General features: G+C 45.3%; 1 protein-coding gene across 8 annotated transcripts in view; it reads right to left on the reverse strand.

The window, feature by feature from the left end:
* The window catches only part of LOC6545567 (CUGBP Elav-like family member 4), a 127,473-nt gene that overhangs the window by 16,971 nt on the left and 84,715 nt on the right, over window positions 1-25,787 (reverse strand). For all 8 annotated transcript variants that reach the window (XM_015157661.2, XM_015157646.2, XM_015157649.2 and 5 more), the window contains one exon: window positions 24,696-24,775. In XM_015157661.2, coding sequence (XP_015013147.1) covers window positions 24,696-24,775 — 80 coding nt within the window. The remainder of the gene's footprint in view (window positions 1-24,695; window positions 24,776-25,787) is intronic.

The raw sequence follows: 25,787 nt of genomic DNA on the forward strand, positions 1-25,787 counted from the left end.
GATGGGAATGAAAATTGCGCTGGCAAAATGATGAAGAAGTGCAGGCTTTTAGCCGAACAACCCAGACACTGAGCTATAAAAATATTGAACTTTACGACTATGCACTTGGCCATAATTCCATCTAGACCGGCGCAATCTTTAAGTCAACCAAGTGGATTTCGGCATCGGCTGGCGGATCCAAACCTCCTCTAGGCCAAGTCGAGTGCTTAAAGCAGCTCAAGGAGCGACGGAGGCGATGGCGAAGACGCAGCCGAGGACGAGTGCTCCGTAATGCACATGAAAGGAGACTTGAGCAATAAAAAAAGAAAGGCGAGGAGCCAGGAGCAAGGAGCACGGGGCAGTAGGGAGTAGCAGGCGCAGGACTCCTCCGTCAGACACACAAAAAGGCACTCGTCAAGTCCATGGCGACGGGCAACAAACCCGGCACCCAAGTCGCTAGCCAAAAGTGGGGGCGAAGTTTAAACGACTTAAGCGCCAAAGAAATCATCATTAAAGCTCCGCCATTTTTGCCAGGGGGCGTGGCCGCGCTGCAATCGACAATGCTGGTTAAGTCAAGTGTAGGTCGTTGGTCGGGTCGCGTTCTCCTCCGCTGAGCTGGGATCCTTTGGGGCCCGTGTCCTGGCTGGCAGTTCTTTAGCGACGAACACTCAAGTAAATAGAGCTCAGCATGAAATGCAACCAGCCGCGATTGAAGTGCAGGCGGCCCTGTCATCGATCTGGTCCAGAATGCCAAGGAGGGGATAAGAGAATCCTGCCCAGCTGTTCGGTGTGTGTGCGTGTGGGTGTAGAAGTGTGTGTGTGAAACGAATAACTGGATGACTGGATGTGGAGCTTTAATGCCTTGTCTGCATTTGTTTTCAACTGTCCGTGCGTGCGCCATTTTAATTAACATGCAAATCCAGTTGAAAATGCCAATTTATGCTTGACATAATATACCGAGAAAAAACGAATCAACAAACAGCAAACAGATACAGATACAGACACAGATACAGAATGCAGCACACAGTGCCAGTCACAATTATGTGGACAACAATCGCCAAAAGCGATCGGTGGGGGATTGAATTCGAGGATGATTCCATTCAACTTTTGGTTTCATTACGATTCTTTTCGTTCATAAATCAACCCAGCACACACATAGTGCTCATTTGGAACGACTATATAATGTGCATATATGTACGTATGATTATATAATAATTACACTTTTTTCAATTGAGGGATATCCGAAATCAGTGCGCGTACTGAACACGCATGACCAGATTATTGTTATTATTATTGAGTATTTCTTTTTATATAATTAATTTTTTGTCACTTGTTTGTTTGATTTTTACATTGGACAGACTGACAGTGCCAATGCATTGTTCGTTTGCGTCTGTCGCTCGTCTTCGGCCATTGTCAGAAAGTAAATATGAAAAATTATATGCCACACAGTAAAATAATAAAAATTAAAACAATTTTAATGATTGCTTTTTGTCATACACGGCCGGGGCATGAATAACTTTTAATTTGGTTTTATAATCAGAAATGCAATGCATAATAATCGCTTTAATGAGACGACCTGACAACGACCAAAATACCCGCCCAGGATCGATCCATCATCCAGTTAAAGGGAGTGGGGGGGTACTATTCAAAAGGTTTGGCACAAAGGCAGTACCAGGCAGACTCTACCGTCGAGTCAAGTCAATTTGGTAAAAATTGAAACACCTGCTTGATTTCACGCCTGATTTAACTTTGGCCATTGTCCTGCTCCGCCCAGGAGTTTTTCTCCTTGGCAGCAGCATGTGTTTGCAATTTAGCAAACAACGGGCCAAACTCGATAAGTTCGCTTCATTCTCCTCGGCAAACACTTGACGCGAACTGAAGTCAAGTTGAGCTGAGCTGAGCTGAGCTGAACTGAGCTGTTCGAGTTGCCTAGAGTTGAGTTGAGCACGGCAAGGTGGGATGGCAGATTGCCATCGCCCGATAGGAAGCGGTGAAAAAGTCCTGGCCCTCTGGCAATTTGTCTTTTGTTTGAAGTGAAATTTGCTGTTTGTCATGGCTTGAAAATTTAATGTGTCTGCCTGGCGGCGGCAAGTGTAAGGAGTGGGCGGCGTTTGGGTGGGGTGCGGCAACTCCAGGCATTAGTTCGATGTTCGATTTTAAATGCCTCCTGGCAGGACATAATTACGACTGCCAAACAATATTTGGTTAGACATCGGCGATAACATTTGTGCAGTGGAGGCATACAATCCAAGACGGAACTGTGAATACCCTTTCTTAGATATCACACGAGAAGGAAATTCCCTTAAAATATATCTAATATAGCAAATTTATTTCCCATATCGAATTCCCTACATGGACATCCAAAGATACTCACAAATAGAGAAGGGATTTTGGCACTGAAATATTCTAATTGATAGAAATCGATAACATAACGATGTTACATGACTTCTGAATCCTCCCGCGGCAAGTGTGACTGAAATGTAACTGCTGTAATTGCCTCCGCCCAACAGAGTTTATGGCTGCAACAACGGTTAGTGGCGTTGCCATAAGCCATGCCACTGCTAAAGACATGGTAATTAGTGGCTCACACATACACGCACCAACGCATACGCATACGCACACGCACACGCATACGCATTTTCGCACCCGCACGCTGTAAGGCAGAATTTATGCATTTGCGTAGCTCGGCCATGTCCTGCCTGTCCTGGATGTCCTGGCGCCTACAGCCGCCTACGAGTGCGCCATGCCATGCTTTATTTTAAATGCTTTTAATTGTTGTGTCAACACACACACACACGCACACCACTAGCGCACGCAGAGCCACGCACACCAACACAACGAGAGAGGCTGCAGGCGGGCGGCTGTCAAACCGCAGAGCGCCTAAATGCATGCTTTAAAACTTGTTTGCCTGCAAAGCTAATGAGCTTTGCCATTACACAACAACAAGAACGGCTTCGCACTTTGTTTGCGGTTGTGTCATTAACAGCAGGCGCCGCAGTCCTTGGCCAAAAGCAGCCAAGGAGGCAGAAGTTATTACCAACGACTAAACATAAGTAAGTGATATTTGCCCAGGGGGCTAGAGGTTTAGGCGGCGCAGGCGGCGCAGGCGGCACAGGCCAAATATTAACTCATTTCGGTTTCGGAATCGGGGTTAGGCATGTAAAAACTTTCCCTCGACTGCGGCATGTGGATGCGGTGGGTTCAGTTTGAGGAATTAATTTAATTAAAATTGATTAGAGAACATTGGCGGCAGGCGAGCAGGAATGATTGAGCTGTTTGCTGTGCGACGGAGCGAGTGAGCTGGTCGGAATAGTTGGAAAACACATTTCCATAAACACATTTAATTGAATTAAATATTATCGAATGCGAAAAAAGTCGCTATTTGTCTTTAATTTCAGCAATGTCTGACTTAACTACGTATTATAAACGGGCTTTTATAACTTTATTCACAGGCAGTTCGAATCGTGCACACTTTTGTTTTTTTGTCATAATACCTTTTGCTTTAGTTATTTTTCATGTTAATTAATTTTGTAATTAAATATGCATTTATGGCCTGGCGCGAACATAATTCATCTGGCGTGCATGTGAGTACACTTGTATATCCGATATGTGTGTGCTTATGCCATTTTCAATATATTTATCTCGGCGCTCATTTATATTTGCATATATTTTTAGCCAGCGGCCATGTTGACACATGTTTGAAACGTAAATAAATAATGCAACAAACAAACAAGGAGCAACGCAACGGACACCGTAAACGGGGACGTGGGAACGTGGCAGGGTAAATATATTTCAAATAAATATTAATGGCTGCGACCAGGCGCAAATGATTTTCATGTAATTATACAAATAGCTAATTATTTTTGATTTTTAATTAAAATGAAAATGGCCGTCGGCGAGGCGGAGAAAGTCCATTAAGGAAAAGCCGCCAATTACAAGATTAACTCGTATAGAAAATAAAGGCTTTCATGGCAAAATACCAAACAGTGGTAGTCAAATAAATTAAAATGATTTATATGCAGATTAAACAGGTCCTTTCATACATACTCGCATATCTGTTCTCAACTAAATGCAAATGAGCCTGTAAAAACGCATTTTCAGTGCTCATCAAATGCGCAGCTCATCAATCGAATACAATTTTTGTTATTTGCGGCGCAAAATCATTTGTCTGTCAGCACAATTATAATTATTATATTATTATTATAATTCGCTGCTAGCGCGTCTATTTGTTTTAATGGCCAATGCATAAATAAATGCCAAATTACATTAATAGCATTTGTTCAATGCACAGCCATGACTTCCGCCTGTGTGAATGTGCATTGTTCAGTGGCGAGCGAATGAATTTTTGGAATTTAACCAATGTTCAGCCAGTCGGAGAAATGTTTTCCACTAAAGTTAATTAACAATTGTTTTGTACTCGTACATGGGGCAGGGCAGGACAGCCATGGCGATTGTTGTGGTTCGCTGGGAGTGCATTTTAATGGATTGTTTGCCAGGGATTAGCATGCGGACAGTGGCCGAGCACTGGATAAAGTCGCAAATGCAATATTTTATGCCTATGGCTGTCGACCACTGAGCCTCCTCAGATCACCGAACATTAATCAATCCCAAATAATAAAAATGAAGCACGTAGAATGTACACATTTAATCTACCAGAAAACACTTGCTGCAAATCCCTTGCCGAACCGAACCCTTGTTGAAGTAAATATGAAATTTGAGTAATTGTTTTTGGGGTCATGTCACGGCCAATCATAAATCATGGAAGCTGTTGCATAGTTTTAGGCGCTCGCCCATAAAGCTCCTATTATAATGTAAAGCGAAACCGATGGCAAAGGATATTTGTACGTATATGGGAGAGCTCAAGTGTGGCAACAAATTGCAGGTGGCCTCATGCTACTCCTTGCGCCAGGATGTGTGACAAAAAAGCAACAATCACCATTAGTGTCACACGCCATCATCAATCATCGACAGGACCGTCCAAGGTGGACACTTGGCAGGACCTTCTTATGCCTTACACTCCACTCCAGTTTAAAGCGCTTTTAAGTAGATGAACGATACGAGGCTTTGTTTTCTATGTCAGTGTCAGCTGTTGTTTGCTCTAATATTTTCGTGTTCGGCTTTGTCAAAAGGATATCTTTTCGTTTTTTCTTCGTAAAACAGGTGCTAATGAAGTGTTCGGCGGTGACGTGGCAGATTCTCGCTCTATTTGTAATTGTTTTTGCCGGCGCTTTAGCACACGAATGTCATCATTTATCACAAAATAATTAAAGGTCTAGCAACCTTCAAAAACTTTTCGCACAAAGTGCAGTCAAAGTTTTGGTCCCAGGTAAGCGAGCTCTACAACTTTTACAGGTGCGCTTCAAGTCGTTGCAAAAAATGTTTACAGATATGCAACTTTAGGGGGGTCGAAAGGGACGCGGGGCGCACGACAAAACACTTGGTAATAACTGCCAAAAAGTTTTCAGTCTACTCGAGTGTGGTTGTTGTTGTCTCCGGCTGCGACTTCAAAAATATAATTTATGGCCCCATAGCCGCGGGTTCAGCCCGAGCATCGATAAGGTGGCTGAAGTGGCAAGATATTTGTACTTTTCCGAAAGGAACCCCCGAAACACTTATGGGCAAACTTTTATAAACCCTCCCCGCCTCCCACCCACTCACACACACATTCATTCACACACACATTCATTCACACACACACATGTGAGTCTGACAAAACATTGTTGCATAGTTTTTGGCCACTTGGCAGGGCTGGGGATGCAATTTTTTGAAAGGGGAGATCGCTAATAGAAATAGGAAATGTTTACAAAGTATTTTCATAACTGCAGGCACACTGACACCTGACACAGGTGTGTTGGTGTGTGTATGTGCGCGCCTGAGGGTATGCAATAAATAAGGCAGACAAATATTTCAGGACGTCGAGGGGGCGGCATGAGGGCGGGGTACTCCGTGGCAGTACTTAAGCGAAAAGGAGACGGCTAGCTGGCATTCTGACACTCTGGCTAAATAATTTTGCACACGCATCTTAACCCTTCGGTGCCCTCGGCCCTCTGGGCTGCCTGTCTACCTGTTTATGTCTGCCCAACTCCTTTGCCGCGCCAGGATAAATATGAAAAACATGCTAAAAACTTTCAGGGCAACGTCTTCTCCGTCGGGTCCCACTTCTCCTCCACTGACAGCGTCTGCTTTCTCGGCAGCATTTTTTAAGGTGCAACATTGCAGGGGCATCCTTGATGCCACGCCTCCTCAGCCGCCTTCGCAGCCGCCTCCTTTCGCATTTTGCATAACAAAAGTGCAAACTCATTTCTCGGCCGCCTGCGGAAAAAGCGCGTGGGCGTGGCAGATACCGTTGCGATCCCTTCCATATAGGTGGTATGCTTTCTTTTATTTTTTACCAGTTGCATGCATGAAATTTAATGGCTTGCACTTTGTTGTTGTCGACGTCGCGACACTCGGGACACTACTATGCAAAACATTTCGTGCTGTTTTGGCATGTGAATTATGTATTTGAATTTTCCTTTCTTTTCGCTGCAACATTGCTGGCTCACAAATTATTCGTCCTGCCTGCTTAATTTAATGTCGTGTGAGATGAAAAATGAGCTTCCTGCTGACGGACAACATGAAATCTGGCTAATCAACACGGAACCATTTGGCAAACCCTTTCTCTGCCCCCAATTTTTCTGAGACACAATCGATGTGGCGGCCGTGTGTAGATTAAATGTTTAAAAATTAATCGAGCCGAGCCCAGGCAACCCTTCTTCACACTTGGCATTTTCGTTTGATTTATGGCCGCGACGTCAGGCTTTTTACTTTAAATGCCACAGGACGAAGGACGAGGAATCCAGGAGAGGCAGAATGGCAGCACGGCAGCACACAACAATTTCAAATTGCCAGCTCAAATTTTTTGAAAGGCGGCGACATTTTTGGCAAATTTATGTATTTGTCACATTGCTGTTGTAGGGACATAAAAAAATAAAACTCAAAGGCAGAGGCAGAGGCAGAGGCAGAGGTAGTGGGTAGTGGGGTGAAACTTTTTGCCGCAACATTGTTTTTGCTCCTTTGCCGCCGTCGCTCTGCATATGATTTATTGCAGGGGAAATGCATGTGCCCAACGGCAGGAAGGACTCGCCAAAAGCTGACTGTTTGGGAGTCCTGCCAGTATCAGGGCATTTGGCTGCAACAAAACGCAAATTTGTCTATTTCGTCAAAATGGTCGACAGGCGTTTGGGGTTTTCCAGAGCCTGGCCGTCCGTTGGCCTCGTCTGCTGTTGACATTTACCAAGCAAACCAAATTCAGCCGAATGCTCCGTTGTCTCACTTGCAGTGTCTCGCTTTTTTGTTTGCCGGCGAGTCCTTGCATCCTTTGGCTGCATGGGTAAAAGTTCAGCGCAAAACCAAGACAAATCACATGCTTTTACACAGGGCAAATTGTCTGTTGTGTTTTTTGCACGACTATAAATTATGCTGGGCTAGATTTTTTGGCCCCTCCAGCATGTGCAAGATTTGCATACTTTTAGTTTGGGGCAATCACATGGTTTAAGTGCGCAGAGCCACGCCCACAAGGTCACCGCTCAAGGGCAAACTGTGGCAAGCAGAGCCGAAGCGAAATTGATGTGTCTACCGCTCGTCCTTCTGGCTGGGGCAGGACTAAATAAACTTAATTTTTAATTTCGCCCCAAAAGGGATAAGGAGAAAAACAAAAATATGAAAAGTAAAAGCAAAGAAAAATGCGTTAAGTTCTTCTTTTTATACCCAGCCTATCGTTTTTCTTTGGCCCCGGGGGATGCAAGAAAAGGGTTTTTATTTTCGAAAGGAAGTGCAAAGTTTTGTTTGCCCAAAATCAACAAACACAAAAATGTTGGTAAAAATTTCGCTTTTCCTCGTGCTGTATGTTGTTGTATGTACATTATATTATAAGCAAACACATATACATATAAATATTTGCCATAAGAAAAGATATGCCGACGTCGTCGCTTTTAGTTGTTCCTGTCACCCCCGAATCCTCAATGTTTGTTTGTGCCTTAGTGCGCAAAAAGTAAATTATTTATCTACGAGACGAAGCCAGAAGGAAATAGGAAGTGCTCTGTGTGCACGAGTGTGTGTTGCGTATAAATGTTAAGACAAACACAAGACGGGCAAAGCATACATTGCCACCCACTTTCAGCAGCCCACTTCCTACAAGTACACACAACGCGGCTTTCAATTAGAACAAGCGAAACGCGCAAAATTAAAAACACGCAGTGCAAGACAAACAGCCAAACCGGAAAAGTGGGCGGGCGGAGGCAAATCTTCCGGCCGGAGCTCCTTTTTCCTCTATTCTCGGGCATCAAATGAAAAACTCAAATAGAAAGAAGCGAGGGATTTTTCTTCTTTTTTTCTTTCTGCTCTCCTATAGCCGGGAAGCATAGATTTTTTCGGGACTTACCGGCTAGAAAGGAGCGGATAAAATGGGAACGGAACCTTACTCGATGACTGAATGGGCAGCGAATCCAACCTAATTGTTGGACAATTGCCAGTGCAACTGGCATCTTGAGCGACCGGCGAAGCGGCTTAAGTTGTTGCAATTACAAGCGATGCAGATAGGGGCCACATGCCATGATTGCTCCGTCCTAACCAGTCTCGAGCACTTAAAGGCCAAGTGCCGTGATATGGCCAACTGCGGCCGGCTGCATTCCACTTGCAATTACGGAGCACTAGTTGGCCAACGGGGCGTATGAGGTAAAGGGCTATGGGCTATGGGGAATGGCTAAGATAAATACACTCGGCTCTGGTCTTAAATTGAGGCGGCTAATGAAAAAGGGTACACGGCAAGGACAACGAAGGGAAAATATGAAGAAAGTCTGGCGTACTGCGACTGACTCACTGACTCCCTTTTTGCCTTTTTCAATTTTCATTTTCGCAGCTAAACTGTGAAACAATTTTTAATTAACACTTTCAAGTTGAGCAGCGGCAGCGGGAAAAAGAAAATACAACGCAAACACACGCAGATACGAAATACACACATATATATATATATATATATTTAATGGAAAGAAAAAAGGAAGCCAGGATAAAAAGGAGCAAAAGCGGAAAGAAGAAAAACCTCATTGTGTGTCTCAAGTTTTTCCTTTTCGGGTTGCTTGAGTTTGGCCTTCTCTTTACTTTGCCGCTGTATTTTTTAATTAATTTGGCATTTATTGGAAAAGGGTTCCCCGAAGTTCGTTCGTTCCAGCGTTTCATTAATCTAATGCACCGAGCGGGACACACCTGAGCTTTAACTTTTGAAGGACGAAAGGCGCAGGACGAAGGACAACGAAGGCGGCCACTTAGCGGCTTGCCGCTCGTTTGTCTCGTGTCAGGCTAAATGCAATGCAATATTCATAAAATGCAATTAGTCACTGGACACTGGGCCATTTATGAGCTGAGCTGAGCTGAGTTGAGCTGCAGCTAGACAGACTCTAACTAGTTGGCCAGCCAAAGAGTCGGAAAGAGGCGGAAAGTGCCACAAGCTACATTTGCAATTCTTTTAATTAAATTCCGCGAGCGCAAAACAGTGGAGTACGCTCCAGCACGTCGCTATTCTCATTCTGCCAGGGTAATTTGAAATTCCAACTTAATTTCCGAGTGGTAGGAGGAGGGGGATGTGGGATCCCAACACGTTTAAGCTTTTAAAAACCACGCTAAGCGTTCTGGGAGTGGAAGAAACCCGAAAGCCGAGACACAAAGCATTTATTAATTGTTATTTATTTTTATTGCATTTGCGGTCACTGGCAGCAGGACTTCTTCTGTCTGAGGACGTGCTTCGGGGTTGGAGGTGTCCAAATTTGGCCAAGAGAATAACAGATTTGGTTCCCATTTGATGGCTGGCTTGCTCGAGCAACGACTAAACAATATTATTGTTTGCCCAATCGTTAGAAAACAGAACGGAGATTAAGAGGCTGCAAAAAACTACAAGCTTGGATAGCCATCGTAGTCGTTTTAATGCATACTTTAAGACACATTTAAATGCTATTGATTGATCCTGTGACACTCCATTAAGTTCTTTTTGAAAAAATAAATACAAATCCTGTAGATTCAGCCAAAAGAAGCCTTTAGCCCAGTTGCTCGCTGTTATTTGCCTGTGTCACTCTAACTAATGGCGTTTCCTCGGGCGTTTTTACCTTTACGTTCTTCCAACCGACTGTCTTTCTCCATTGTCTTCAGCTGCTACTTGAGTTGCATTTGTAATTGCACTTCACTTCAGCTCAGTTCGGAATAGTTGAGTTCAGTACGCGACGCGCGTCTGCAGAACAATTGCTTGCCCACCTAGAGGCATGCTACAAACGGAGAGACAAATTGATGGCATGCTTCATTGCTGCCCGATGCTTGCCCCGTCTCGCGTCCCGAAAATAGCCAACAAAAACTGAAACCCACTCCCGAAAATGCCCGCAACTGCAACTGATGTCTGCAATTAATTATCGAAAGTGGGCGCGGTCGTCAAGTGGGCGAAAGTAAGTGACTGTGCATGGAGTACGGAGCGCGGAGCACGGAGCACGGAGTGGAGCAAGGACTAAGGACGACGGGTAGAGGCGGCGGCGGAGGCGGAGGCGGTTGGACTACGGCTCCATGGGGTAATCAATGTAAAGAGCGGATATATATTTTGTTTGGCTTGGCCAGAAGTGCAGCCCCATTGAGGCCAGACACCGACACGGTTTTTGTTGCAGGTGTAAATAATTGAAAGATAGTTGCTTCTGTAATTAAATACAAAAGCGTGCGGTGACTGCAGCACCCACACAATCGCAGTCAATAGATTCGCATGGGGATATGGCTGTTCATTAGGCGAATGGACTTACGGCTCTGTCAGGACACCGAAGGACGTCACTTACCTGGAAGGAAGCAAAGCCATAACAGAAGGGGATGTTTTAATTAAATATTTCGTATGAAATTGAAATTCCCGCCATATCCCTACGACTTCAATTAATCATCCGGGCAAACAATAAATGAAATATATGAGTGTAAATAGGAAGAAATTTAACGGCGCCGCAACAATGCGGAGTAGAAAGCGGAAAATGTCCATAGCATGCCGCGTTTCCTCGTATCGTGTGTCATGAATGCAAACACAGCGAGGGGCAGGAAGCGGCCACACATAAACAAGTGGCACAGGCAAACAATCAAACAGAGCCTGTGGCACGGCGCAATAAAAAGAAGCTAACGAAAGCGACACTGAGCTGCCGGATAGGAAAACAAATTAAAACATTCCTACACACACTAGCACACTCACGCTCTCCAGCTGGGAATGAAAGAAAGCCGTCCAGGCTGGGCGAAGTAGTAGGCGGTCCGCCTAAAAGAATGCCGGGACCAGGACGAAAACAAAGGAGCCCCGGTGGAGCCGGCGCTGAATTGAGTCGCTCGCTAGGCTCGTTGAACAAAATCAAAAGGACATTCATTTATAGAGTTGCCTGCTGGCAGCCAGAAGGACCTGCCGCAACAGTTGCAAATAAATTCTTGTGCCATTTGTTGGCCAGCCCGCTGCAAATATGAAAGGAGCGTGCACAAGGATACACACACACACACACACACACACACAGAAAAAACTGTTGCATACCGCACGGCGCACCGTTGCTCATTTTATGGCTGGCTGACTGACTGGACTCCTGCCCGCCCGCCTGCCTGCGCATTGTTCGAATGCCAGGACTCGCAGGAAGAGCCAGGCCCAAAAAAAAAGAAGAAACCCCAAAAAGAAACCCCGCCTGGCTGCAAGTTGGGCAAATATTTGTTTAAAAACTTTACGTTGAAATGCATTTGCGGTTGAGTGCCAAACGTTGCCTGGCGATGATAGAGAGAGTGCCGAAAAAAGCAAAGTAAAAGGAGCGGAAAGCTTGAAAAACTGGCTCCGGGAAAAGCCCGAGTCAATGCGGGCAAATTGCTTTTGAGTGTTTTGGCCCTAGACAGCAAACACTGGGAATGCGCCCAAAACGGTTATCTGCCTCCGAAATATGAATGCGAAATTCTTGTTCGCAGCCAGGATTGCACAAATCTTCAGGAGATTCTAACGAGACCTCTGATGATGGATAACCCGCAGTGACTCCGCCTGGAACGCAAAAGCAGTTTCAGTTTATTAATACATCCATTCGAGTACCCAAGATTGTTCTTGCTGCTGGCAAAGAGCAAACATTGCCTACTTTTTCGAGTCCTGGCCAAGTAATCCCAGTCGGCAGAAGCCTGCCATGCATAATAAACCGAGCTTTACATCGTTAAGCTGTCACTCAACTAAGACGATGCCTGGCACCAAAACCCAGCCAAATGGCACTACTCAGCTCGATCAATATTTGCACGAAATTTAATGTATCAATTAAAAATTATGAAGTTTACTAATATGTAAGAGCACGTTCCGGAGATTCCGGATACCGGACGGTCGGCATTAGTGCGCCACTTGGTATGCCGGACCTTTTTTGTTATTGTATAATAAAATGGCAAGGCGAGGCAGTCGAGGAGTCGTATTTGGAGCCATGGGAGCCACGAGCTCCACAAGGGCCACAAGGACAGGGCCAGAGTCCAGGATCTGTGTTTACCCAAGGATATTGCTGTGCATATTGAAAAGCAACGAGCAGCCGCAGCGGCAGCGGCAGCGGCAGCGGCAGCCAGGACTTAACGTTCGTTCCTTGGTCAAGGCATACTTTTGGCCCTCTCGCAGCGCTCCCCTTTTGCTACCCGTAACCGTAAGCAATTATGCGACCAGCCTCCCTCGTCCTTTGGCCAGGATGTGTATATGTGGAATTATCGTCAGCGGCAGGACTTGCATCTTAATGGAAATGGATTCAACGGCAATTAACATAAGCAAATATATATACAATGGGTTCGCTTGGGCTCGTATCCTCTCGCATGTACGTGTGCGAGTGTGTGTGTGTGTGCAAGGATGTGTTGTTCGTACGTGAGGGCGGTGCTGCGGTTCAGGACATACGTGGCCTCTCCTGCAGACGCTGTAATGGTCTTATCATAAGGTGGGCGGGTTCTTTGTGGCCCTTATCCCTTCTCCACATCCCGCTCTAATCGAGGCCGTGTCGAAGAAAAATGGCTCTTTTAATTTAAATGCAAACACGTTTGACTCTGGCCTTGCCTCTCAGTTTGTGTGTGTGTGTGTGTGTGCTATGTTAGGATTTATGTGATAATCGCTTAAGTGAAAATTTAATTGCATACTTTATGGATGGGTTTTTAAAAGATTGCCCAGGCTTAGGCTTAGGCTCGGCCCAGAGTCACATAAAGCAAAATTTATGTAATTTTTAAGTAAGCCCCGCAATGGCTTCGGAAGCCAAGAAAGGCAATGACGTTGCGTAGGCTTAACTCCCATTGTAATGACAGTGCGCCTAAAAGTGTGCCATAAATTTGGGCGCAAAGGTGCGGCGGTGGCAACGGGGCGTATGAGATATGGAGATGGAAGCCGGGCGTTTTTCTTCGTCTAACAGCTTACAACGCATTAGACTTGCAATGGCAAATATTTGTAATTGCCTGATGCCTCAATAAGCCTCGAAAACCGCTCCCCACTCCCCGCTCCACAGATCCTGGCATCTGGTGGCTATAATTATGCACTGCAGGAATTACGTGCAAATAGCCGAAAGGGCAGCGACTGGCCGTTATTAATATGTATTATTAATATTTACTTAGGTCCGACGGGCAACTGCCACGCCTCCCATTCCCTATCGCCCCGAAAGATGAAAGCTTAGCTTGTAATACATTTCGCTTTAATAATGTGCCAACAAGGGTCCTGGTCCGCTTTCTTTCGGGGGTCCTGGCTTCGTGTTTATTTTAATGTGCTCCGGTAATTGCTTGACCAAAGGATTTTTTAATTAAAAACGTTGTATGTACATGTAAAAGGGCGCTGCGCTCCTACTCTCCCTCTGTTTGTTGTAATAATGAAATTTTTATTATTAAAAAAGTGGCTGAGCAAAAGCGCGGCTTACACGGCGGATGGTTAATATTTGCTTAGGCAAGCCAAGCTAATGCGCACAGAGCATTCCCTCACATTGTTATCCACAGAGTAAACTGGACTTTGGCTGGCATTTCTTAATTAGCCAAAGTTCGCCTCGCCATCAATGAAGATTTCTATCGCTGGGTGTGAGTGAGTGTGTGCATGCTACCCGGGAATATTAATTTCTCGACCCCATTCCCCAGCATCGTGGCCAATCAATTTGTTAAGCTCCTGGCCGGGACACAGCTGTGCAAACAGACACCACTCAGTTGACCAGTTTAGCTGGCTGGCCAATAAATTATGCGCCATCGCCTGCGCTTAGGCCTTAAAAAGTAGCGAACATAATTTCTGCAACTAATCCTGCGGCAGTCGCATTAATATTTATTCAAAACAAATTTATGGTCATATAATTGGCGGGGGTGGTGAATAAGTGTTTATGTGTGTGTCTGTGTTGGTGCGATTGCATCTGTTGTTGTGACACATTAATGCAGAGAAAGCACACAGTTAGGAGTCCGCCTGTCTGAGCGGACAAATGTCGCACAAATTAAAATCAAACGCTAAGCTGGGGCTTAATTTAATTATACAAAAATAAAATGTCAGTAACTCAATTAAATTTTAATACAAGAGAGGTGGAGAGAGAGGGCAAGCTCTCTGACCCGCAGGCGGTCCTACGTTTTGTGCTGCTCTGACCAAGAGCTAAGCTAAACTAACATTGAGCGGGAAATGGGATGTGGGTAACTGGGAGTCCGGTCTCGACCCGGGCACAGTAAAAATAAATTTTCATTTGCAATTTCAATCAGCGCTAATCCCTGGCCAAGCGCATGCGGCGGCCTCATCCTCATCCGCAACCGCGTCCTCATCCTGCTTCTGCTCCTTCTGCTGCTGCCCCCCAAAACTCGAACCCCTCTGGTATTGCGTGATTTTTGCAGGCCAACTGCAGGCGTGGCTAGTCCGAAGCTGGCCGAAGCTGAAGCTGGCTTAAAAGTGCAAACAAAATTAAGCACGTACGCGCTCAGTCCGCAGCTTGGCCCGAGATTAAAGCTGTCCAAACTGCGTGAGACACAATATATCCTTATCTGCAGGGGGCGAGGCACGGGGCATGTGGCATGGGGCATGGGGCATTGGGCATCAAGCACCCCTGATCCCAGACAACAGTCCAACTGTTGTTTGCGACAATAATTCTCAATTTAAAGTGGGCACGAAACCGAATGGCAACAAAGCAACAAAGTGGATGGTTCTTGGCCAGACCTAATCCCTTGTCGATTAAGTAAATGCCTGCAACGTTTGTTTTCCAGCCAACAGACAGGGACACGGACCTGGATCTCCGCAGTTCATTGGGATTAAAAGATTCCATTGTGAAATTCGTTATTTGTTGCGCCCAAGAAGAGGCCAGTAGCAGGACCAGCAGAACCTCATGACCAGGACAACTTCTGACAGTCGTCAAGGAGCTGGTGCTGCTGCTGCCGCTGCCAGTTTAATGAAAATTGAAGGACGAATCCGAGGAGCAACTCAAATGTATGCAATGTAAATTTCAAACAGACAGTAGAGCGGCAGCGCGCCAAGTTTTGACAGCTGTCAAGTTTTTAGCGGAAACAGCCGCGAGACTCATGAAATATTTATGCCATGGCAAATGTGTTGGGTAAAATTTTAATATCTATCTATTTGCAAAACTCTATGGAGTATTCCGCTCTTCAACCTCCCGCCCCTTGGGTAATTTATATGCTATTACTAATTTTGGTAATTTCCTTAATGTCCTTTCGGCCGGTTACCCCACAAAAAGGAAGCGAGCCAAGCTGGAATAACAAGAGACCGGCCCCAGGGCGCTGATAGTTGCTTTTACATCCTCACACAAGAGGTTTTTCGATGGAGGCAGGGGGGGGGGGGAGGTGCTTGCCAGGACGATATAGATTTGCCGACCATCCCAAAAAGTATGCTGCATGTCTCGCCTTGCTCTTGGGCAGGTTACCCCACATGCAGCCCCCCAATTTTTGGCTTGCCGTATGTTTGATAAAAGTTCAAAACCCTGAACTTTGCGCATGTTTAAACAACGCAAACGCAAAAATGCTGCTGGCTATTTTAGTTGCAGGTTCCTTCACAATCCTGGCATCCCTCTGTTCCTCCCTCAAATCCTTTACCCTGCTGCTGGCCCAAAACCCGGCATTGTTGTTCTGCAAAACTTCCCTGTATGTCCTCGCATGCAGCTGTGTGTGTGTGTGTGTGTGTGTATGTGTGCGTGTTGGCCGTACTGTTTCGTTACAGTTTCGTTGGAGGGCAGAGACTGTTACACGCACACAATGTCACACTCACAGGATGGGAAAAACAACGAAGGACCGAAAAATTTAATCTCTTAAAAAGTGTCTAGGCTATGCCTCCCGTTTTAGTTTCACTGCCTGATACGGAAATATTGTTTGTGACGCACTTTTGGCACTAATGTCTGCCGACTTCCGTCTTTAGTTTTGCCCGGAGGTGCAGGGCCCTAATGCTTTTTAGCAGCTTTTTCCTTTGCCTTCTTGTTGGTAGTTTCGGGCTAGCCAACTTGATTACAGTTGATAGTTTTGGCTGGGACTTGTTTTGGGTTTTTGCAGCAAGTTTGCTCTGTGCCCTCTTGAAAGTCGAAAATGTTTAGACTTTGGCCGAGAGAACGCTGTATAAGTTTCTGGCTTTAAGTAAGATTGCATATTCATATTGGACATATCTGAGCTTTCACGACGACATTACTCATGCAACGTTGTTTTTGTTCCCCATCCACACACACTCACACATTTAATTTATATTGCACTTATAACTTTGCATATAAATTTCCCTAGCAGCCAGTTACTACTTTGCATACTAGCTGGCGCCCCCATAAATAAACCACTGGCCCCGCCCATCCCTTCCGTTTCCCACTGTCTATTAATAATATCGTTTGAAGACAAATTTCTTACCAAACGCTAATGACATGCCCAAACATTTCCGTAAGTCGTTATCACAAAAGCAAAGTCATTATTATAATGCCATAGAGCCACAAAAGGGAGACCCTAAGCACATCATCTATTCACCAGTAAGAAAAAAAAGTTGACATAAATACAATTATAGATTTTTCGCTGTGAAAATGAAGATGAAAATAATAAAATTGAACCGAAATTGATGTCAACTTTCGGGCGGCAAAAAAGCAGTTCATGAACCAAGGGGGCGGCAACTTTAAGATGTGGCATGAAAAACAAACTGTGCAGCGGCGACGGCGGGAAAAGAAGCGGAAACGTCGCCATTAGAAGGAAAGAAAAACTGCTGCGCCATTGAGAATTGAACTGCGGGCTTTCAACTTGGCCCAAACCGCTAAGGGAACGAGGGAGGTGGTGGAGGAGGGGGGGCTGGAACTGAGGCGGCGTAAATGACAAACAAACAAGCCAAGTCCTTGGCATCGTCCTGGGCGCAGATAAAAAGAATTGTCAAAGCGCCTTAAAAGTATGCAATGCCAGCAAAGTAAGCTGCAAAATCGACAAGTACAATGCTGACAGGCAATTGCTACAGTTCCAATACCCCAGCCCCTACTCCATTCCGTTTCCCAGCTGTTGTTATTGTAATAATAATATCGATTCTGGGGCGGAGAGGTATAAAAGTGTCCACAGTCTGTGCAGTCTGGTCTCTGGTCTCTGCCCTGCTTTTCCTTTGCCTTGTCATCGCCGATTCCGCCGACCATTCGCCGGAATTCGTTAATAAAATTTTATTGAAATTGTAGACAAGCGGCGAAAAACTGACGACGACGTGCAAAACAAAAACACCAAAGAGGAAACGAAACGAATCCAAACGAAACGAAACGAAGAAATTGCAGAAATCGAAGCCGCGACCAAGGGAAAGAAAGAAAACCAATTGTCATCATTGGCACGTAAAGCGGAAGAAGGCTGGGCCCGGCTTCCCCTTTTGGCTTGAAGTGTTTGGCTTGGTTTCACCAGCCCCACCAACCCCACCAGCTCCAGCAACCACACCACCCCCACCACCCCACTGATGTGTGATAGAAATCTAAAGCAGCCGTCTGTGTGGGGAATTTTTTGGGGGTGAAGGAAACCCTTCCTGCCTAAATGGAAGGCAAATGCAAAAGCCAAATGGTTGACAGCGCCGCAAGGTATGCAACAAACAAAGCCAAGCAGAGCGGGGAGTTTCCTTAGTCATTTCCTTGAACTTTTCCCAGGGTTCCGAGTGCCGAAAATCACGTCAGCATTCAATTTCTCCTGGCCAGTTCGTGTGGCTCATTAAAGTTTATGCGGCAGACGAGTCTGGAGGAGCAGCGGCAGGATCAGTAGGAGCAGGAGGAGCAGGAGGAGCAGGAGGAGCAGGCGGAGCAGGAGGAGTGGGATTGGCGAATTGAAGTTTGCTCATCATTCGCTGCTACCAGAACGTGCCCATACATTGATGATGCTGCGCTGCAAACTGCCAAGCTGCTTCGTTCATGTTGCCGTCGTCGATTCAATAAGGTTTGGGTTTATGCAAACAGACGTGCATTAAATTAAGTAGCCGCCGCACTGTACGTAGCAGCAGCAGTCCGTTGCAAATGCAGTGCGGCACGTAGCCGAAACAGACGAAGAAATGCAAAAGACAATGGGGGCGCATCCACTGATGATGGAGCTGCAGCAGCTGCAAGCTCACAATGTTTCGCAGGAGGACTCTACTCCGTAGATAAGGCGGCAAGGCAGAGTCACCTGCAAATGTTTGCCCTTAAGCAAGTCTATTAAAATTGTTTATAACACGCTCCTACCAGCCTGCCTGCCTGGCTGTCTGCCTGTCTGCCTGTCTGGTTGGCTGGAAGAGACAGACGCAGCTGCAGCACTTTTTATGTTGCCGCACTGTTTTTCGGTAGATGCAACACGGCCCGATGTCGTTTTTAATGATGCACGCGCATTCGGACACAAAAAAGCCGGAAGTTTTGTGCTTTTAGCTGTCATGACTCCGTTTTATGAGCGGAAAGGCCCCGAAGAAAGCCATTACCAGTGATTCTTTTATGTGGCACGGAAATGCGAGATTTCTCTCTTAAAGAAGTTGCACTGCCAAGACATTTCGCTTCAATTTCCGGCGACTAAAAACCAAAAATTTATGTCCACTCCGCCCTGAGTTAATGCCAGGGGGGTCCTCGACCGTCGTTTCGTCGATGGAAGGGTCCTGGACCACGGTACGTGATGTCAATGGCAAAACAGGTGCCACAGCAGGCGAAAAGGTGGCAAATCCAAAATTATGCTATCCTCTGGAGGGGCGAAAACACCACTCCCCTTCGTCCCCGTGTGTGGGCTTTGATTGGCAACACTGCCGCGTGCCAATTTCTCTGTCAAGATATTGAGCGAGAAAATTAGTTTACCGAAAAACGCCGATGCCCTGGCCAAGTCGAAGGCGAACGCCTGTGATGAGAGGGTTGAGATGGGTAGACCTGTCTGCAGGCTGTGGCAGAAATTGTATGGGGCAGGCGTTGTTTGGTTTTGCCGCCGGAGCGAAATTGAAATTGATGGAGCCTGAAAGCTGAGGGGGTGGGCTCAGAGACTAAGCGAGTGGATATCAGATTGGCTGCAAATCAATATTAAGACGATGCTGGTGGGAAAGGCATAGCCACCCTGTGCATGTGTCTAATATGCTAAACATCGAGCATGATTTAGTGGTGGATGAGTAGACCAGGCTTTGTCGATCTACCCATGATTTATGTTTCGCTTTCGGGCTGTATACGAAATGCACAAAAGTTCTAAGCTTTCGAAAATTAGATGTGCAACTTTCTTTCGGGATAACAAGTTTTAGGAACTTGTAGTAAAATCAATGAATTCCATCAACTCTCAACGCTACTGAACAAAACCTCAAAACTTTTATATAAGTATTATAATACGTTATTTGTTCATGAAACTATCTATCATTATATACATTATTTTGTAAAGTAACTAAAAATAGATTTCAATTAATATGCAATTTTTAATGTAATGTAAATATCACGATTTAGGTGGCTTAAGTATCCACTTACAAGCTTTCCAGCACCCGCAATCCCATGAAAATTCCTCACCCTCTTTCTTGCCACGTTTAAGGTGGCGGCGCTTGTTATTCGACCATTTCCACACAGGCACGACAGCGATTTAAAAATTGCTTAAACGCGCACATAAGTATGCTTTAGAAAGAAGAATACAATACAATACCCACATCTAACCAACACACGCACCCATCCACACAACAACTAACAGCAAGAACAAGCAGCCAAAACACAATCAGGTCCGTCCCTCCGCTCCCGCCTCCATTCATCCAATCCCGTCCACCTGCCACTCCGATCCCCACTTCCATTGTTAGCAGCTGCTGCACATTAGAAATTCAACTTCGCCTCGTCTTCTTTTAGGCGCTGAGCAACAATGGCGTGTGAATTAAAATAGAAAGCCAGGCCAGAACAGCAACGCTCGCTTGGTCGTCAGCTTGACGCTTCAAGGTGTGCGTGTGTGCGTATGTGTGGGCGTCGCTCAAGCGTTAAGAAGAAACTGCCGGTGCCCCATTCCCCCATATAGAAAACAGCAGCCTCAGCTCTGCCCCACGTTGGGCGCCATTTTTTTGTATGGCACACCACGTTGCCCCACGTTGGGCGCCATTTTTGTCAAGTCGCATTAAGGCAGCGCGCTCATTCGACTTGTTCGTTCTGCCCGTCGACTGCTGACGAAAATTGAACGGCCAGCAGAACGAAAATTGTTGTATAAATAAAAGCATAATTGATGCGAGACACACACACATACACACACACAAACGCACACATACACCGAGGGAATGAAAACAAAAAGCAAGAAAAACAACAACGGCAGCAGTCGCACAACATTCGACGGTGGCAGTGGCATATGGCATATGTTGCGTCAATCCAGCCATGAGCAGCGCAAACAAAACGACCAAGGAGCCGGCAAAAGTAGAAGAAGAAAAAATTGAGCCAGCGAGCGAGCTGCGCGCAAAAATGTTTCTTCTTTTGCATATTTTACGGCGCCCGTTCTGCGAAATGACTGCGAAAACAGGTTTGATGGGTTGGAAGCCAGATGGAGGTGGAGGCGGTGGTGAATGTGGAGATGGAGATGCTCCGCATATCATTTTTTGGGACAGCGCGGACTCTGCTCGTATTTATCTGGCACTCGGCTATATGTGTGCGCGTTGTCAGCTTGCAGATTTCTTATTTCTTTCAATCTTTCTTTTCTTTTTTTTTTTTTTTTTTGGTTGGTTGCTGGCTTCAGCTTCACATGGCGAGAAATTAATTTGAAATTTAAATGCGCGCCAAGCAAGAAGGGAAAGAATGTCTTTGATGATGATGATGATGATAATGACTGCGCTCGCTGGCTGGGAACATGTGTTTCTTCACGGCAAGGTGTTCTGCCACCATATTGGCCAGTATTTGTGGTTCTACCTTCCGTTCCTCCACAGCTGAACAAATAAAAATAGAAATGCTAATTGACTAATTTATTCGAAATTCCAAACGCTGTCAAAGGTGCGGGACTGTTGTGTGTGTCCTCGTTTCCAGTAACTCTGTTTGCAAGTTAAGAATTTATTCACTGGAGTTTCATTCGTTTTCATTGCTTTTCACCGGGTGTGACAGTTTTTTATTTTAAATTCTATTTGCGTTCCTCATTTTTTGCCGACTGTTGCTATGCATGTTGCGCGGCTTTTGCGCTTCGTCAATCAAAAGCATTTAGAGGCAAAGGCAGCTTTAATGCATGCGCGCGCTTTCATTAACAAGTGTTCGGGCCACGCCCACTTCTAAGCCGCGCCCACAAGCACGGACAGCAAAAAATCGCATCAGCGGCTTATGCAAATGGCAGAGTGTTGCTGTGTTAGTGTCTGTGTCCGTGTCTGTGTGTGTGTGTGCGTGTTGAGTGAATACGAAATTATTGTTTACAACTGTAAACTGTAAACTTTTTTTCGCTCCGTCTCCCCACACAGTGTGTGTTTGGTATACATATACCCATTTTTTTTGCATTTAGAAAACGTTTGCCAACCGCACTTAAAGCGACTTATAACATGTTGAGTGCCAAGAGATTAACAAGGGAGTGAACGTGTGAGGAATGAGGCGGAGTGCTCCTGGAGTCCAGAACCGCTCCTGGTCCATCCATTTTAGCCCTGCAAATTCCTTTTTAATGAGCGCTTGGTCCATTCCTGGACCGGGGCGTTCATAAGCTGCTTAAGGTTTGGCGTAATCAAAAAATGTTCTTCCCCTGCATTTATCGTTTTTTTAAAAGCTTTCTGTGGTACATCAACATGAAAGCCAAGGGGGATCGAAAAGGGAGCGGTAGGGGCAGCAGCAGCAGCGGGAGCAGGGGCGTTGAAAGTGGACTTTGTTAAGCTTAAAATTAACTTGCGGTTTTGTCTGGCGCAACTTTGACGCCTGCAGGTAGGCAATCAATTCGGTGCCGCTCCAGAGGCAACTACACCGCTCTGTTAGCCACATTGCACTTGGCCATATAATTAATGTATATGCCTTGGCTGAGGAAAAAGCGTGGAACACTTTTGCTGCGTGGCAGCTAAAAATTTTTATACAACACAGCAGCTGGCGTCGTTTTGCGCTAATTACCACTCCTCTTTTCCGACACAACGCAGTCGTAATGCCAAATTGCAATTACAGCCGCGCAGAGTGGGCCAGTGCTAGGTTGGTTGAGGTGGGTTGGGGGCAAACTGACATTAAAATGCTTAATGCAGGCAGGTATACGCTCTTAAAATTAAAAAAAAAAAAAACAAAAAAAGCGAGTAGAAAAATGTACAACTTGCTTTTGCCAGCGCCCCCAAACGTCTGCCGTTCCATTTTTTCTTGCCCGAGGAGGGCAGCAATTTGCCAGCGTCGTCTTTTGGGGAGTCCTGCTCATCTTAAAAATTGGCCAGGTGAGAAATTGCAGCTGTGTGTTCTTTGCCAGGGGCGTGGCAGATCAAGGGGATGGGGTAGGGCTGGGGGCAGGGGGCAGGTCAGGTCAGGCACTTCAAGCGTGTAACGCTTGGGGCAAAAGGTGAGAAATGGGTTGGAGCCACATGCCGGGCGTAATTGGAGGTAAAGTGCAGTTGGCTGTAGGCCTCCAGCGGATATGCCCCCCATTTTCTATTCCACTAATGCCTTTGCAAAGGGTAGACAAAAATTATGGTAATGCTCGGGCGGATAGCAATTTACACAGATTTCATCTTAGATTGAACAGATCTTTTCCCTTTTTCCGCCCCGTTTTTCCAATCGATACCCGTAACCGTACCCATTGAAATCGCTGCCGGCTATGCTTTGATTTGCTGTGTATCGACTGCAATCAGCTATAAAATGTGACGGTTTTGCGCTCTGAAATTGAAATTTACTTAAGCCGCTCTGTTTGCACTCGCCTTTGAATTCGAATTGGGTTCTTGTACCGTCATTATTTGTTTGTTTGCCTCACTTGCGGCTATATTTTTGAAGTTTTCACCCACTGCGTATTTGTTTGGCCAAGTCCGTTTGCCGAATGTGTGCAACTTTTGGCCAACGGCAAGTGTCATTGGTTTAGCTACCCAGCAGTTGGTCCTGGCACGGTCTTCACTGTAATTATCCTTGGCAGCGGCAGCAGGAGGAGAGTCTGTGCACCATCATCAACTTCCGCCTAAGTAAACACATGATTTCTCGTCAAGCGCCGCGGCGTTTGTTTAAAAACGCATCTAAATTGCAAATTAAGCAACAAATTTCATCAACAATATTTGAATTTGAATTTAAATGCGCCAACGAGTTGTCGAAGGAGTTGGAAGCAGAGCAGAGCCCGCAAACACACAAAACCCAAAATGTAAAATTCGTTTGCTGAAGGAGTGAAGAGCGAAAAAGGACGAGGACGAGGAGGAGAATGAGGATGAGGATGCGCACGCGGATGCGGATGCGGATGAGGACTTGGTTGCGGATTTGGTCCTGGTGCTGGAACTTGGAGGATTCGACTTGGGACTGCACTGACTGCCTGCCTGGCTGTAAACACCGAAAATACAACAATGGCAGCGTTTCAGCCACTACCGCTTCCACGCCCACACCCACACCCACACCCACTTCCCCCAGCAGCTGGTTTGTGTATTTGCTTGTTTGTTTGTCAAAAGAAGCAATTTACGTGCAAAATAACTCAAGTGTCATGCAAATTTCATTTATTTTTCGCAAGCACCAAAGCAAGAAAATAGAAGAAACGCACGAAAGACGAAATAATTCCCGGGCAGCGTTGTCATAGAGCTAAAGGCTCTTCTATACGGTTTCTTCGCTTTCTTCTATATACTCGTAGAGCTACATAGCCGCAATCTGAGCTATATATGTATGGTGATTCCTTACAAAATTCGGGCATAATGAAGTCACTTGGCGGGAAACCCACGTTGCTCCGGGTTTCCACTGCTCTTATGCCGAAAGCCATTTTGATTTATTTTTCATTTTCTTTTCTTTTCATTTCTTTTTTTTGTTAGAAAATTAGAGTAGAACGAGCTTCTTGATTTGCCATTGAAGTGCGGCGTAAAAGGAAAAAATAATAATACGGCATTTAATTTAATTCTAATTTTATTTATAAATCATGGAAACTTGGCCCGAACAACGAGCACTTGTAGCTTAAATGAAGTTTGCTAAGTACTTTTCAACGATGAGAATAAGCAACAACACCAAGCTGGAGAACAACAACCACTTGAGTACGCATACTTCAGGTTTGAAATTTCATTATTTTCGTATTATTCGCACACAAGTGCCATCAAGGAACGATGCCTTGCCCTTGCCCAGACACAAAAACACAATTTTCTAATTTCGAGAAAGCGGCGTGGATGGCTACTTTATGCATTTAAAGTTGTTTATCCCCCGGGTGACTGTGAATTTTCTACTTACCGGCATAGTTTGACTTCCGTGTAGGTTGGTTATTGCTGACTGAGCCTCCTGCTGCGAACCAAATTTGACGAAAGCGCAGCCTGCAAATAAAATGCGGAAAAGTTGATTAGTAATAGTGCTTGAATGGCTATCAAGGGTATTTGTTTTTGCACATAAGACTTATTTCTTTGGCATGGCAACCACTTTACACTGCGCCACTTGTGAATATTTGTGCAGCATGGAATATTGAATTTAAAAATCAGCAAGCATTCCATGAATACCATTTCGAAATCGCGTAAGTGAAGAGGTCAGATGAGGCTACATCTGCCATTGGGTCGAAATGCTCGTGTTTGTGAGGGGCATTTAAATAAAATTTTAAGTGCAATTAAAAAACATTTTTGCAAGAATCGCCTCGTGCACTCTTGCATGAAAATCAACATCGACATCGGAGGCGAAATCAGCGACCGTCCAACGTCCATTATATAAAAATAATAGTCGGCCTGTGCGGCCCGTTGGTATGGGATTGGTTGGTATGGAATGTAAAATGTAAAATTCAAACTGAACCGAAAAATATACAGGAAAAAATGGAGAAAATATTCCACTGCACTTGCTCGCTCATTATATTGTAATTTGTGGGTGTGCCAGCTGCTGTTGGGGCATGGGGACTACAATGGAGCAGTGGGAGCTGCTCTGAAGGGCCCGGCTTCAATGGCATAATTATTAAAAATCATTTATGCTAATTTAATATACAGTAATAACCACAAAAAGTAAGGACCTTCCACCGCCTGCAGAGCAGCCGGCAGTCGGGGCATCGAAAAGTGCGTAGTGTGGCGGGAATAAAAGGGGCTTATGCCACATGTAAGCCGGTGCTTGAATGCGATTTAAAAATGCGGTAATGCCCGATGGCTTCGAGCATTGTTTTACATTTGTAAATTGATAACAAATTAAGAGCGCTTAATACGTTCGCATAGACAGCTTGCAATTATGGTTAGTTGCCATGAGTAAACAGATATGTTAACTGCGAATCAACTGAATATAAAACGACTGTTAGAGATGCAAATGCATCCTGTTCCTATTTAATTAAGCCAGTTCAGGCAAATTTAAATAATATTC

This window comes from Drosophila erecta, unplaced genomic scaffold (genome assembly GCF_003286155.1).
Source record: "Drosophila erecta strain 14021-0224.00,06,07 unplaced genomic scaffold, DereRS2 tig00000021-arrow-pilon, whole genome shotgun sequence".
Taxonomy (NCBI): Eukaryota; Metazoa; Arthropoda; class Insecta; order Diptera; family Drosophilidae; genus Drosophila; species Drosophila erecta.